The 14,473-nt window shown below is 35.7% G+C and overlaps 1 protein-coding gene and 1 long non-coding RNA gene across 2 annotated transcripts; one reads left to right on the forward strand and one right to left on the reverse strand.

The window, feature by feature from the left end:
• Positions 1-2,403: 2,403 nt before the first annotated feature.
• vih (ubiquitin conjugating enzyme vih) lies at positions 2,404-13,231 on the forward strand. The gene is made up of 4 exons (XM_045757498.2): positions 2,404-2,594; positions 5,077-5,191; positions 6,125-6,329; positions 8,754-13,231. Exons 1-4 carry the CDS (start codon positions 2,491-2,493, stop codon positions 8,864-8,866), a joined length of 537 nt encoding a protein of 178 aa, XP_045613454.1. The 5' UTR covers positions 2,404-2,490; the 3' UTR covers positions 8,867-13,231.
• Positions 7,179-13,974, reverse strand: LOC138355462 (uncharacterized). The gene is made up of 2 exons (XR_011223938.1): positions 13,868-13,974; positions 7,179-7,390 (listed from the first exon to the last, which is right to left on the reverse strand). It is a non-coding gene; the product is annotated as an uncharacterized lncRNA (long non-coding RNA).
• Between the last annotated feature and the right edge of the window lie 499 nt (positions 13,975-14,473).

Consider the following 14,473-nt stretch of genomic DNA (forward strand, 5'->3'; position numbering starts at 1 on the left):
TATATTATCCCCCATATATTGTTTCACTCGCCCCTCCAAATACAAATATCTTTTTGGCATTCCTAGAGTGAGACTCAACCAAAGCAGAATTGCTATGCAAATGAAGGGGGGTCCAAAATTATAGTATGATCTTCCAAATTACATGAACATTACCTGACAGTAATTATCTGTATTGCCTCCATGCACTCTGGCTGTGGTCCAGGTGTTCTACCTCCAATGCTTCAAATGTGCTTTTGAAGAGAAGCATTGGAAGTAGAACTGGACCACAGCCAGAGTGGCATGGATGGGGGGGGGGGAATAATCCCTGATTGGGCTTCAGTAGAAGCCTCAGGAACCCTAGATGATTCAGTTGAATTTTAGGATGCATTGCTTTTGACCATGTGGTGTAGCGGTCTAGGGCGTGTGCTTGGGAGTACCCAGAGTACAGGTTCAAATCAAACTCACGGCACTGATTTTCTCATTAATCATCATTATCATTTATTTATTTATATACAGTACAAGAAGGTTCCTTGGGGGTGTGAGAGTACATAATATTTGTGTTCTTGCATTCTTGCAAAGCCATCATTAAATAATAATAATAATTTATATTTAAGCAAAAGCACATACAGGTACATAGAATACAAGAAGATTGTATGAATCATGGGTAGGGCAAGTACAATGCCTAAAGCCATTAAGATGCAGAGTGTTTCAGGCATAATATAGTATAGGAAAAAACTAAATGAGATAAAAAACAATAATGAATTGAATTAGGGGGAATAGAAATAAAATGACCATTATTACATGATAGAACAGCAAAAACTGTGACAGAACATCTGCCCAAAATGCAGTGCATATTAGTGGCTTTACAAGAATGTGAGAACTTGTATATATAAATAAAAATATATACGATATAGTAATTAATGTTCAATAACAGTAAAACATAGGTTGATATTTAGGAAGTAAGGAAGGTTACATAGAGTTTACCTAGTAGCTCTTTGTTTCTCTTTTTAAACTGGTTGAGAGAAGGACAGTGTTTGATGTGTTCAGGAAGACCAGTCCACATTTTGGGACCTTTGATTTGCAGAGCATTTAATTCATTGATTTCTACTTTAATAAAGTGGCACTCTTAGAATATCAAATAGATGTGAGATGCCACGAGTTCTAGTACAGCACTCTAGGAAGAATTTAAGGTCAGGATTAGCACTGCAGTTCAGTGTTTTATATATATATATGTATATAGAGCACACTTGAGAGGATGTGCAGTGACTTAATATCTAACGTATTCAAAGATTTTAAATTAAGTAATGGGGCAGAGTGCTGTCTGGGGTTTGAGTTTGTAATTGTTCTAAATGCTGATGTGTTGAGTAATTATAGGTCGGAGATAATTTTAGGTAGTAGAACCCTGGCACAAAGATCACAGGTGAGATAAGGATAGATGAGAGTAATAAAGTATTACTAGGGCAGAGTGAGGTACGTAGTATCTAATTTTGGGTAGTGTGACTGAAACTCATCCTGGGTAAATTCTTGGGTAAAATTATTTATTTATAAGTAATAAATTAATTAATAGTAAATTACACACCGTAGATATACAAAGTATTATAAGTAAATTAACTGTAAACTATAAATAAAGTCTATAATATGAATAACAATAATTAGCCTTCATGTAAAATAATAAAGTTATTAATAAATAATAAGTAAATTAACAAATAAATTAACTGTGAACAAATGGTAATATAACTGATTTAGTTAATGACGACAAAAAACAAGATAACTCAGTTAACAAAAGTAATTAACAAGCCTAATTAATGTAGTGATTGATAACAAATGAGTGCTGCGGGTGTGCGGGACCGACGCAGCCTACAGCGCTACGAGGCCCCGGAGCAGAGTTTACAGTGTCACCCATTTTAAAAAAAGTTCCTATATTTAGTATATGACACTGGAAATTCAACTTGTTATCAATGAGAACACTAAGAAATTTACCATCCTATAAGGTGGAAATATCAGATGAACTTACAGCTAGTTTTTGATAAACACTAAGTAATCCTTCAAATAGAATAGGGTAGCAACACATTGCTGTGTATATCTAAGCTTGTTAATAATAAAACATTTACTCTGTTACTTATTTGGGTATTGCTAATTCTTAGATTAATTTGATGTGTAGATTTATTACCAAACAAAATATAGAAGGTTTTCAATGATAAAAGCGAGTAGTGAGCAGTTACCCCAGAGATAGATATTTTTTAGTTCAGTATCCACTGTGTCATTCAGAAATATAAATACAAATACATATCCTTAAAATTGTAATTGTGATCATTTACTTTTTTCAATACAATGTTATTGTTATTAACAATTTAATATTATATTTGAATGTACACATCAATGAAGTATGGGCGGTGACGTCATGAGCAACTGAGGCGCTGATTGGTCGGCGGGATACACAGGGCAGGTTTGAATTCTCTTCCCAAAGATAAACAAGACGCTAGCAAGGTTCCTCTGCACATTGTCGAGAAGATGGCTCAAAATATCGCACCGGGAGCAGTTACGGCATCAAGTTCCACGAAGAATAACAGCGAGAGAGCCATCGCGGGCAGAGACTCGCACTCCGTTAGTAAAAGGTTAGACAACGGTAGAATTTAAAGGTGGCGCAGCACACCTGGGCGATGGCTGGACCTTTAACACAGGAGGGAGACAATAGACCAGGGGTCTATATCCTCCCTCGTGTCCTTCCATATGTAGATTAGCCCTTCCACTAGCCCACACACGCCCTGGAGTGTGGGGGCTAGTGTAGCTGGGATTGGGGGCTAGTGTAGCTAGGATTGAGGGCTAGTGTAGCTGGGATTGAGGGCTAGTGTAGCTGGGATTGGGGGCTAGTGTAGCTGGGATTGAGGGCATGTGGGGGCTACACTAGCCCCCACACACCTCAATCCCAGACTATTACACGAGATATGGAGATAAGCTGGGTAACAGGAAATCAACAGGAAAAAATTAAACCGAGTAAGAGAGAACCTAATGATAGGAGACACACAGGGTCATAGGGCAGATATGTTAGCTTGGAGAGGAGTGAAAAGTCAAATTTCCTAGAGCTCTGACCGAGGATCGTTGCTCTTTCTAATTTATGTAACCGAGTTACTAGTGGGAGTGTTTGCAGATCATGCAAAGTTAGTGAGAGTAATAACAGTAAGACTGTAGGGTACTGCAGGAAGACCTTAATAAATTTAGAGTATGCAGACGAATGGCTGTTGGAATTCAATTAAAGTAAGTGTAAGGTAATGAAGTTAGGAAAACTACATTATACTGGAAGACAACTACAGGAAACTGTAAGAAAGAGACCCGAGAGTGGATATATTTCCACCACTAACACCAGAAGCTCACATGAACAGGATAACATCGGTGAGCTAAGGAAAATTGGCAAATAAATGAATGCATTAAAGAAATCTAAACAAGAATGCTTTAAAGTCCATTATACACTACGTACATGTGAAAACCCATTACCGAGTATGCAGCACCAGCATGTATCACACTTAAAGTGCAAATTGAAACTTTTGACAAATTTGGCTTGCAACTAAATTATTACCAAATGAACATTACCTCACAATTTTAGAAGAGAAATGAAACGGGGGATATGATTAAATACAAGACATTGAAAGAAATAGATTAGGTGGACAAGGGCAACCTATTTAAACAAAGTAGGTAGGACAAGAAACCATCGTTGAAAGCTGGATAAGCATTTTGAGTTGTAGAGCTGTAAAGAAATTCTCATACACTGTAAGTGTGGTCACCACAATATAGAACATTAAACAAGGGATATAAACTGGTTATCTATGTCCCCCAACTCCCCTTGCCACTTTGGGGGGGGGGGATAGGGTGTTTATGTAGCTTCAGTTTAGATTTAGGAAAGACCTGGGTAAATACTGGGATGAAAACAGGGTTGTTTTGTGGAACAAATAACCAGGTAGCATAACAGATGTGAGATTGCTCAATTATTTGAAAGCATAGATTAGACACACACAAGAATGATTTTGTGTGGATATAAATAAGAGCTGCCGTATATGGGCCAGTAGGCCTTCATTTTCCTTATTCTTATCTTCTTTAGTGGAATACTTAGAAAAAAGTTATTCAAGTTACTTCCATTCACAGGTTAAAAAAAAAAAATGCTATGCGTTTTAGTGGCTTTGCAAGAATGTACTACCCAATCACCAATGTATGTATGTGCACAACCCAATGTACCTTCTTGTATGTAAATAAATATAATAAACCCCTAGAAATGTAATTGTTGTAACTGTGTATTATGTTGATATAACTTATAGTATTAGGCAACACACACAGAATAACATTCCTGGTTCTTAGATGTTCAGCCTTGTGGGGTGTCTGGAGACAGGTGCAATGTATACCAATGATTGGTACAGTGCATCCTTTTTTGGAAACTGAGTATTAAGATCTTTTTCTGTTCTTCCCATACTCAGAGGACTCTCAAACTGGTCATCCATGTTCTTGGTGTCTATCATGGTGTCTTAAGGATCATATATTATGAAAACAAACATTAAATTAAAAATACAACATAAATTTGGCAGTTAAAACACAATTTATTTTTCATAGGAATCATTTACAAAATCATGACAATATTTAGTTTACATTAACAAGTTTAAGTAAGATACATCTCATGTTTCAATATACTGTACAGTATTTTTGGATCAGAGATTCTGACAGTTTTTCTGGTTTTGTCTGCATGTACATGTAATATAAATTAGCATTTTAGGTATAATAATTTATTTTAGACTTGGAACTTAATTGGATTCCTTATTCAATCAACTTATTTTATAGGTCCTTAAAAATAATATAATGGTAGTGCAAGCATTTGGTGCATTTGTCCTGTCATAAAGTTGTTCGGTCAATATAGTTGATAATAAATTAATGTTGTCCTGCTATAGTTGAGAGTACTTGTCGTATTTTACTAAAGTGTTTAGTTGTAGATACTATATATATGCGATGCATATGCGATACATTTAAAATTGTCCATGCATGGGTAGACATTACTTCAAACATGACCAATGAGCCTATTCAGTATGTGAATTAATGTAAAATAATGATGTAATCCAGGCTGCAACATGAGCTGATGACACTGATGTTGTCCATGGACAAAGGAATCTCTGCGTTCCCTGAAGGAGACAATTTGTTCAAGTGGATCGGTACCATCACGGGACCAGCCTTAACAGTAAGCATTGCATAATATTTTATTGTACCTGTATGCTCTTAACAATACTATACCATACTTTGATTCACATAGACTTGCAAAATGTGATACAGTATAAACTGTATACTGTATTGTATATGAAGATGGTTGCTTGTACAGTGTGTTGTTCCTCATAAATGCATAATAATTTAATAACATTTGTTTAATTTTATTACAATTATTGCCTGGTAGTAACGTGCATGCAGCTTCTTCAGGACTTGTTAGATTTTTGGGTGTCTGAGATAAACTACTGTACTGTGTGCATTATGGGCACCAGTCAAGAAGGGAATTTATTAAACTTAAACTGCAGAGTATGTAATATTATTTATTTTTGAGGAAGTGCTTTGACTGGTATATGTAATACTCTATTAAATTTTACCACTGCCCGAAATGCTATGCGTGTTAGTAGCTTTACAAGAATGTAAAAACATCAATGCTATGTACTCTTATAAACCCAATGTACCTTCTTGTATATATATAATTAAATAAACATGGCAAGCAGAATGAGTCGGGTCAGGAAGTCTTTCCTCTGCCATAAAAGCAGATAAAAAGTTCTATAACTCAAATGAAATTGAATTTTTTTCTTTGGTACAGTTTCTATATGATTTGTAACATGTAAAGAACAAAAAACTTAAATTTTCTATGTGTAATCCATTTTTTAATGGCCGTAAAAAATTGTATTAACTTCTAATATTGGAAAATATTCAGCACTGCATTTGGTTTACAATACAGAATATTGTACAATAATTCTTGTGAAAATGATATCACATTGTACAGTAAATCTACACAGCGTAGATTAATGCAGTGAAACACGGTACATCCATATGTACAGTACCTGGTTATGGAGTTCAATAACGTAGTGACATACAACATGCTATTGAAGATTGCTAACTTGAGTTATTTAATTTTTTTCAGGTTTATGACGGGCTAACATACAGATTGTCATTTGAGTTCCCAAGCAGCTACCCTTATTCAGCCCCAACTGTCAAGTTTGTAACATCCTGTTTTCACCCAAATGTTGATCTGCATGGAAACATCTGCCTAGACATTTTAAAAGAAAAGTGGTCGGCATCTTATGATGTGCGGTCCATTCTTCTCTCGATTCAGTCATTACTCGGAGGTGAGTGGTAATTTAGTGTTTTTAGACTGTACTTGAGCAGCGTTTATGATACTGTACTTATTTTCTTTAGTTGGGAAAATATATTTTTGTAAGGTATAACAATTACCTGTAGCTCAATACCAGATGATAGTTTGTTTCAGGGCCCTTTCTTCAGTGGCTCCCATAGCTTGCATTCTAGCTATTAGCACAGCCCAATTAAACATCAGGTAATCATTAGGCAAGCACTGCCTACTGGAAATGATGACCTTTGACATTACCCCTTGTTTCCTTAGCAGGTGGGGATCAAATAAGGATCAGAGATGGTTTTGAACTAAGGCTTGCCATCTTGTGTAGTGAATGTTAAAAAATGCCAAAGAATGTTTTGGAAAATCACTGGAAGAATGAAAGCATATCTGCAAATTACTTATCTATCAATGTGCTATACTATGCCATTGATAAGCTGCAGGTCGGTCCACAACTGACTGGCCTCTGACGCACTCGCTCTTCCAGGTGCCTATAAACATTAAACATCTCATATGCAATGACCAGGATTGTAGACTAACAGAATTACTGTAATAATTGTAAGGCCTGCACAGGGATTAGTGTTTTTTGTTTCACAAGCACGCACTAGTTTCCTATTGAGTATCGTTAAACACTTCGGCTCTTGCTGACAGTGTTACATTTGTCTACCATGGCTATCTTCTGTGGAAATTTCTTTCGTCCTCGGCGGTTGGGCTTCTAGTGAATAACTCTGGTTTGGTTGTGTTTTGGGACTTTCTTACCGAGGAGATAAGTATTATATTGTCACAGTAAGGAGTTTGGCACATTGCATGGTTGCTAGATGGCAATTATACAATGGTCTGCTTTTGGTTCACCTGTTTGTAGAACAGGGTGGTGGTTTCAGTTCTGTGCATTTCAGAGGCTTGATACCTCAAATCTCTGCTGATTGGGTTACAATAACGTCACATCCCTAGGCACACACTTGAGTTGGAGAAATGTAAGAACACTCTTGCCCCTGTACAGGTGATTGCCAAGTGGGACGCATTGAAGGAAAAGGTTATTGAAGCCAATTCCATTCACACCTTAAAGAAAAAATATGATGGTGTTAATGCTGAGAGAGGGAATTGGAACATAAGGTATAAATGACTAGGAGGTAGGGCATGTAGAGGTAGATTTCACTCCTCTGTAGTCACTGATAAGTAAAAGCATTATTCTGCTATAGTTACAAACAGGCAAGTGGCACCATAACTAAACCACTTTTGATTGTAACTATCACTATTACCAACACTACCACAACTAACCCCATGACCATCGTTATTACCTTATGATCTTCATATAATGTAATAATTCATTTTGTTGGGAACAGGAAGTCTGTATATACTTGAGGCTTGTATTGAGGTCCTTTTTCCCCCCTAGATCGAACTTTTGACCTTTCCTAGGATGCAACCCCCACAACAGTTGCCCAGTTCCTGGATACCTATTTACTGTTATGTGAAAGGAAATGTGCCCAGCTATTTCAGCTCCGCCCAGAAATCAGTCCCAGGATCCCCAGTTGTGGGTTCAGAACAAAGCTAATAAGACCACCATTATTGCCATTGTGAATCCCACTTCCAAATCCTCTTTAAACCAGCCTGTGCTCATCAAACTGTATTCCCTGAGCTCGATGCATTCATAATAATCCTTAAAGGCATTATTTCTAATTTATACTCCCTGAACTTTTATTCCTGTTATCATAATCCTTAAAGATTAATAAATCCTTAAGATTTATGGTGCAACATTAGTACTCATTAAACTCCCTGTACTCATAACCACCAAAGATACCTACCTCCCTTTATTAGATATGATAAGGAAAGGAAAAGAATTATCAGGAGAAAGTGCACAGCCAGTGCGACTATATCAACCCGTTCTCGCAAATTTAACAAGTCAATATTGACTTATTAGTTGCGTGCATAGGTGACATACTAAACATAATAGTTTCCCTTGAAAAGCTTCATAGAAAACACCGACCTTACCTAACCTACTTAGTACAGTATGTTAAAATAAGCATCTTATAGCTTCATAATTACAATTGTTACTTAACCTATTATAGGTATAGGTTTGGTAATAATTGTAATTACGAAGCAATAAGATGCTTATCTTGACATACTAAGTAGGTTAGGTAAGGTTGGTGTTTTCTATGAAGCTGTTCAAGGGAAACTATTATGTTTAGTATGTCACCTATGCACATATTTAATAAGTCAATATTGACTTATTAAATTTGCGAGAACGGGTTGGACTATATAGCACTTGGAAGGACTCGGGATGAGGATTTGGGACGGGAGGAAAGAATGGTGCCCAACCAATTGGACAGTCAGGGATTGAACACCGACCTGCATGATGCGAGACAGTTTTAATAAACACACATACAGTTTTGTTGTCAGAAATTAATGATATTTTCTTTTACAGAACCAAATAATGATAGTCCCCTTAATGGCCATGCAGCTGAACTATGGGCTAACCAGATAGCATACAAGAAACATCTCATAGAACATTACAAGAAGGCAAATGGAGAGTCCTAGTTAGCCCAACTTGACATAGTATTTAAATTTGAATATTTATTACTCCCATACATTTTGTGGTTGTGTGTGTGTGTGCATTTTGATATTTATATCAAAGGTTTTCATCAGTTATTTTTGAGTATCTGAATTGTTTTTACAGTTTACTTCGTTTTGATTTATACTTTAATGACTTTAAATTGTGTATTTGACAACATACTGCAACTGTAAAAGTTGTGCTAATCCTTTGTACAGCAGTGTCTCTTGAAGTATATAAAGTTTCAGGAACTTATTCGAAGAGCTCTATGTCATGATGGCTTAGTGCTTTATCGTGATAATTAAATTACCTGGATGGGCACGAGCTGTTACAATTTACATAAAACTGATAACACAGCTGCTAAAAAAATCTATATTAATTAATAAGTACTTTTCATTTTATTAGGAAATGTGTGTAGCGCTTATAAAGTTAATATATGCATGCAGTAAATGATAGATAATCCTCTATGTGCATTATAATTAACAGTAATCTTAAACCAGCAAACAAATGTATGTATTATGTATCTTAAGGTATTCCCAGACATACCTAAGTGCTAATGCTTAATTAATATACTGTCTTTGGGTACCTTAAATGTACCTTTTGGGTACAAATACATTGTCATATGCATGAGAATATATAAACTAAGGCAAGTTGTTTTTAGTCCATATGTTGCCTTCCTGTATATAAAACACCTTCACAACTTTTCACTATCATCCAGGCTAGTTGAGTAAATCATGCTCTACCACTTGGCGTATCTTAATACAATTATGGTTCTCATGTTTTGTCTTCGATGTCCGTGCATAACTCTTGACCTCACCTTGTGCGTTTTCGTTTGCTTTAAAGAATGTATTAATAAGCTTTGTATATCCTTCCTCACTATATTACACTAACTTAGGTGTTTCCTTCTATACTTTTCTATTTCATTTTCATGTGGTTTACCACAGGCTAAATCTAACACATGCTCATACTTGTTTTTTCAGTTGAATGCTACCCCCTCAAAATATATTGTTAAAGTATTATATTTCTACTAAATTTTAAATTTGTCTTAGTCCATCTATCAAACCTTTCACTTCTTGAGGGACTTAAACCTTTTACACTATACTATACTGCATATATTGGATTTTCATTTTACTAAGCATGTCAAGTAAAATCTATAAAATGTCCACTAATAGTTTTTAGAATAATTAATGATGCTTTATGTGCAGAATAACTACAATCACAGAGCTTTTCCTTAGGCCTAAATATAAATAATACCAGTAACTGTACAATACTTTTTTTTTTCATTATAGTTCTTTTATGTTTTCTTAATTCATATTGCCTAACTCCAGTTTATCCACCATAGTTTTAGCAAATAAAATTAATCTTCAATATTTTTTGATGAATGCAACTAAGCACTGTTCTTAATTTACAAAACATAATTTTGTTACAGGCTATAGCTTGCATGTTACTGTATTGCCTCTACCTTTAATCTTTACCACTGTATGTAATGAGAGTACTAACACAGCAATATAATTTGGCACTATCAGCATAGCATTAGTTGAATACTTTCCTATTTTAGCCTCACCCTATAGAGGTAAGATAAACTGTATGGTGGTGATAAGTTTAAACCAGTATACAGTAATTATGCTTCATGAATGTTGGCTCCTCTATGAATGGTTATCAGTTGTAAATTAATACTGTACTGTATGATATAAATATATTTTACATATCTGGCTGTGAAAGTATGAAATGGGATAATACTGTACTGTGTTTATTATTTTGAGTTGGCATTGGATAGTTAATAGAATCTTTGTTTTACTCACTTTTTCAGTGTTCTTGGCACTAGAGGGATTTCTGAGTGCATTAGTGAATAATATTGACTAAATGCTTTGAAATATTGGTAAGGATGATAAAGTGAGCAGAATCAATACTGTGGTTTGATATTAAACTACAGTGGTACCTCAGCTTACGAATTTAATCCGTTCCCAGAGACGGTTTGTAACCTGAAAATTTGTAAACCAAAGCGAATTTTCCCAAAAGAAATAATATAAATTGAATTAATCCATTCCACACTTCCAAATATATTAACTTAAAAATAGATTTTATACAGTACCTAATTCACCCAAATTTTTAGTACTGTACTAAAGTATGTAAAACGTTATTGCTTACCTTTATTGATGACTCTTGTTGGCATATGGAAGACGGTGAGGGAGGGAGGGGAGGAAAGGTGAGGTGTTAGTGTATGGAAGGGGGAGTCCCCGTTCATTATAACATCAGGCAATGATAACTTATCTGGGGTACTCGTATTGGCATTCTTGATGATATTTAGCGCCCTCTGATTATTCCGCACATTTGATGGTGCTATATAGCCTTCCCGGTTTGGTGCCCTCTTTTTTGATACTTAATTACTTTCTTTTCTGGGGTACTCTCTCCCCTACGTTTTGTCTGCATACCACTAGTACGTGGTTGTGGCTCGCTGCTTGTTTTTCTCACTAACAACCTTTCCATAGATACTTGTTTTCCCTATGTTTTAACACTTGTCTGTAGTGAGACATCACATTGTCTCACTATGAATGATCTCTTGTTTTTCCTGTGGTCATCCTCACATGTGTTTTCATAGGTTGAACCTTACCACTGACTTTCTTGGGACCCATGGTGAGATATATAATAATAACTTTGTTCAAGTACCAAAAAATATTGAAATTCTTTACAAAGAATTCAACCGCGATTGTCACTAGACAGGAGGCACTGGTAAACTGAGGCGCGGTTGCCATGCCACCACACGCTAGGTCGGCCATACGCATATCAACAAACTATGTTTCCCGAGACAAAGTTCATAACCACATTCGGATTTTACAAAAGACATTGGTCTCGTAACCGAAAAGTTTATAAAGAGTGGGCATTCGTAAGCCGAGGTGTCACTGTACTGTATTTCAGCTGATGAATATAGATGTCATTTCCCTGCTGAATAATTAAAGGTTATATGTTTTTTGCGTGGAATGTTTATGAATGCATTTTTTTTTTTTTTTATAAAGTTTGATAAGGTGGCATTATTAGGTTGTTTGAATGTATAACCAGACCAGGAATGGGTTATCTGTAAATGTGCAATAAGGATGGCAATGATAAAACAAGACAAAAATTACCTCTAGGGAGAAAAGTGTAGCACAATATGTGCATTGAAAAGCAAGTATGGAAGTGTGCAACGTGCAAGAAACCTGCATGAGTATATATATACTGTATATTTTTGTATTACAGTACTGTACTGTATATTGAAGTGTGTTAAATACTTTGTCAATAGTGAAAGGAGGAAGCATATACTGTATAATACTTATTACATATTATTAAAGGAGTATAATACATGATATACATGTGAAAGTGAAAATGATTGACTTAAAATTACATTAAGAAATTTTTTTAATATGGTAATGTGGAATATGTGGGAGAAGCACAGGTTTAAGGAAAGATGTTTATAACTTAAGTAAATTCTGAATTTCTTAAATTGCATGAAATATTCTTACCATTGTAATATCTGAAGATCATGCATATTTACATGCGATTTTATGGTGCACCTTCATGTTAAAATAAGAACAGACTGAAATCAGTTAAGTATCCTGTAAAAAGGAAAAAAAAAAGTGTTGAAATAGCACTGAAATCTAAATTGATTTAGCTCAGCATGTTTACTGCATGTACGAATTTTGATAATTTTTTCTATGTATATTAATTACTATTTAGTTTAAAAACAAGATTTATGTGAACAATATGGTACATAATACAATTTTTTACTTATTGAAGCTTTGCTAGATTTTGCAAAGTGATAAATTTAAATTAAAAAAAATCAGTGACCATATATGATATAATTAAAGTAGCTTCATTGTTCCTCCCTTTGTGTTTGTACAGTACTAGTTTTTTTTTTTTAATAAATTGGCTCTTCTAGCTGCTTCATCTGGTGCCCCATATTATCAAGTACTGTAATCTGGTCAGGGGCCAGATTCACTAAGTTACGCAAGCACTTCCTGTATATCTTTTCTCAATCTTTGACGGCTTTGTTTACAATTATTAAACAGTTAATGAACTCTGAAGCACTAGGAGGCTGTTTATGAAAATAACAACAGTTGATTGGGAAGTTTCATACTTGTAAACTTTAAAAAATGCAACCAAAGCCTTCAAAAATTGAGGAATGATGTACATGTTTGTAAATACTTTCGTAACTGCTTTGTGAATCTGGCCCCAGGTTCTTAGAATGCAAGTGAATAGAGCTTTATATATTAATATGTATTGCTTTTTACTTAGAATTCCTTTATGAACTGTTATGGGCATATGAATATCCATTATTCCTAGATCAAAGAACTAGAACAAATAAAAAGATTTTGTAAGTAGTTTTTGTTATCCTTGAATACATATTTTCTCTTTACACAAGACTTTTCCAAAAAAAAAAAAAAAAAAAAAAAAAAAAAAAAAGCTAGAACCCAATAGTACGGAATGCTGCCACCTGGTGGCTTGGCTCTTGGCCAGGCTGATTAGCCTCGGATCCAGGAAGAAACACACTGAAAAACAAGGGAGGGAGGAAGATGGGGAGCCACGGGGGCTTTACCAGAAGGAGGCGCTTCATTATTCAATGTTGGACATCTGGGTAAGCCTACTGGTGGACCCTTGTAGCTAAATAAGAGACAACTTAGAGGATCATAACCAGAGAAGAGAAAGGCAGCAGCCAAGAAACATTGTACAGAGCAACACAAAACTGAAGAGGACCAGGGTCATTGACCAAATACCTGGCTCCTGTGACTCTGTTAGCCTGGCAAAACCCTGAATATCTTATATCTGCCCAAGACGTATTAGAGAAGATCGCTGTGAATGCAGTATATCTGCGACCGAATCATGGACTCTGAGATAGACGGTAGGTAGGCTAGTCTTGGTGTTATGGGACTGAGGCGGTGGCAAACAGGTAGTGTGAATTAGTACAACCTGACAAAAAATTATGCTCCCCCCCAGTCAATTCAACCATCACTAACCAAAGGACCCCTCCAGAAGCCTGCCAGAAAAGGAGACAGTTGGGTCAAAGCCGTAAGGTCCCGGGTTCTATTCCCGCTGCAAGACAGATCGCATTTTGGAAGTTTCCTTTTACGTGATGCGATTGTTCACCTAGCAATTATTAGTTGCCCGTATGCGTACTAGTGGCTTTAGGCATTGTATGAACTAGCTCTATCTGTAAATCCAACATTATGTTTGTAAAGCAACAATGTGTACTTTCCTGAATAAAATTGACTTGACTTTACTAAATAGGTACCCGAGAGTAATCGGCAACTGCATGTTGTCCCTGACTGCGGGGAAACCACAATTCGGGTAAATCAAATACATAGATATTCATACACCAGCTATATAATAAAGTAATAACAATAGTATCATTACTGAGCCAAATATATTGGGCCTAGCAACCCAGCAATTCCCCAACCGTGTGAGAATATTTCCGTCTCCACCGTTACATGTATTTAGGGCCGCACCATGTTTATTAAACCATTACCCGAGAGGGAAACCTACAGTAAATAAACGTCTCTCGTCATATCTACATATATTTTCATTTGGAAATTGATTTTGCCTGCGGTAATGTGGAATGAATT

This window comes from Procambarus clarkii, chromosome 67, assembly GCF_040958095.1.
Source record: "Procambarus clarkii isolate CNS0578487 chromosome 67, FALCON_Pclarkii_2.0, whole genome shotgun sequence".
NCBI lineage: Eukaryota > Metazoa > Arthropoda > Malacostraca > Decapoda > Cambaridae > Procambarus > Procambarus clarkii.

Coding starts and splice junctions, on each gene's coding strand:
- vih (XM_045757498.2), top strand. CDS start 2,491: ATGGCTCAAAATATCGCACCGGGAGCAGTTACGGCATCAAGTTCCACG. Junction 5,192..6,124: donor TCACGGGACCAGCCTTAACA/GTAAGCATTGCA, acceptor AATTTTTTTCAG/GTTTATGACGGGCTAACATA. Junction 6,330..8,753: donor GATTCAGTCATTACTCGGAG/GTGAGTGGTAAT, acceptor TTTCTTTTACAG/AACCAAATAATGATAGTCCC.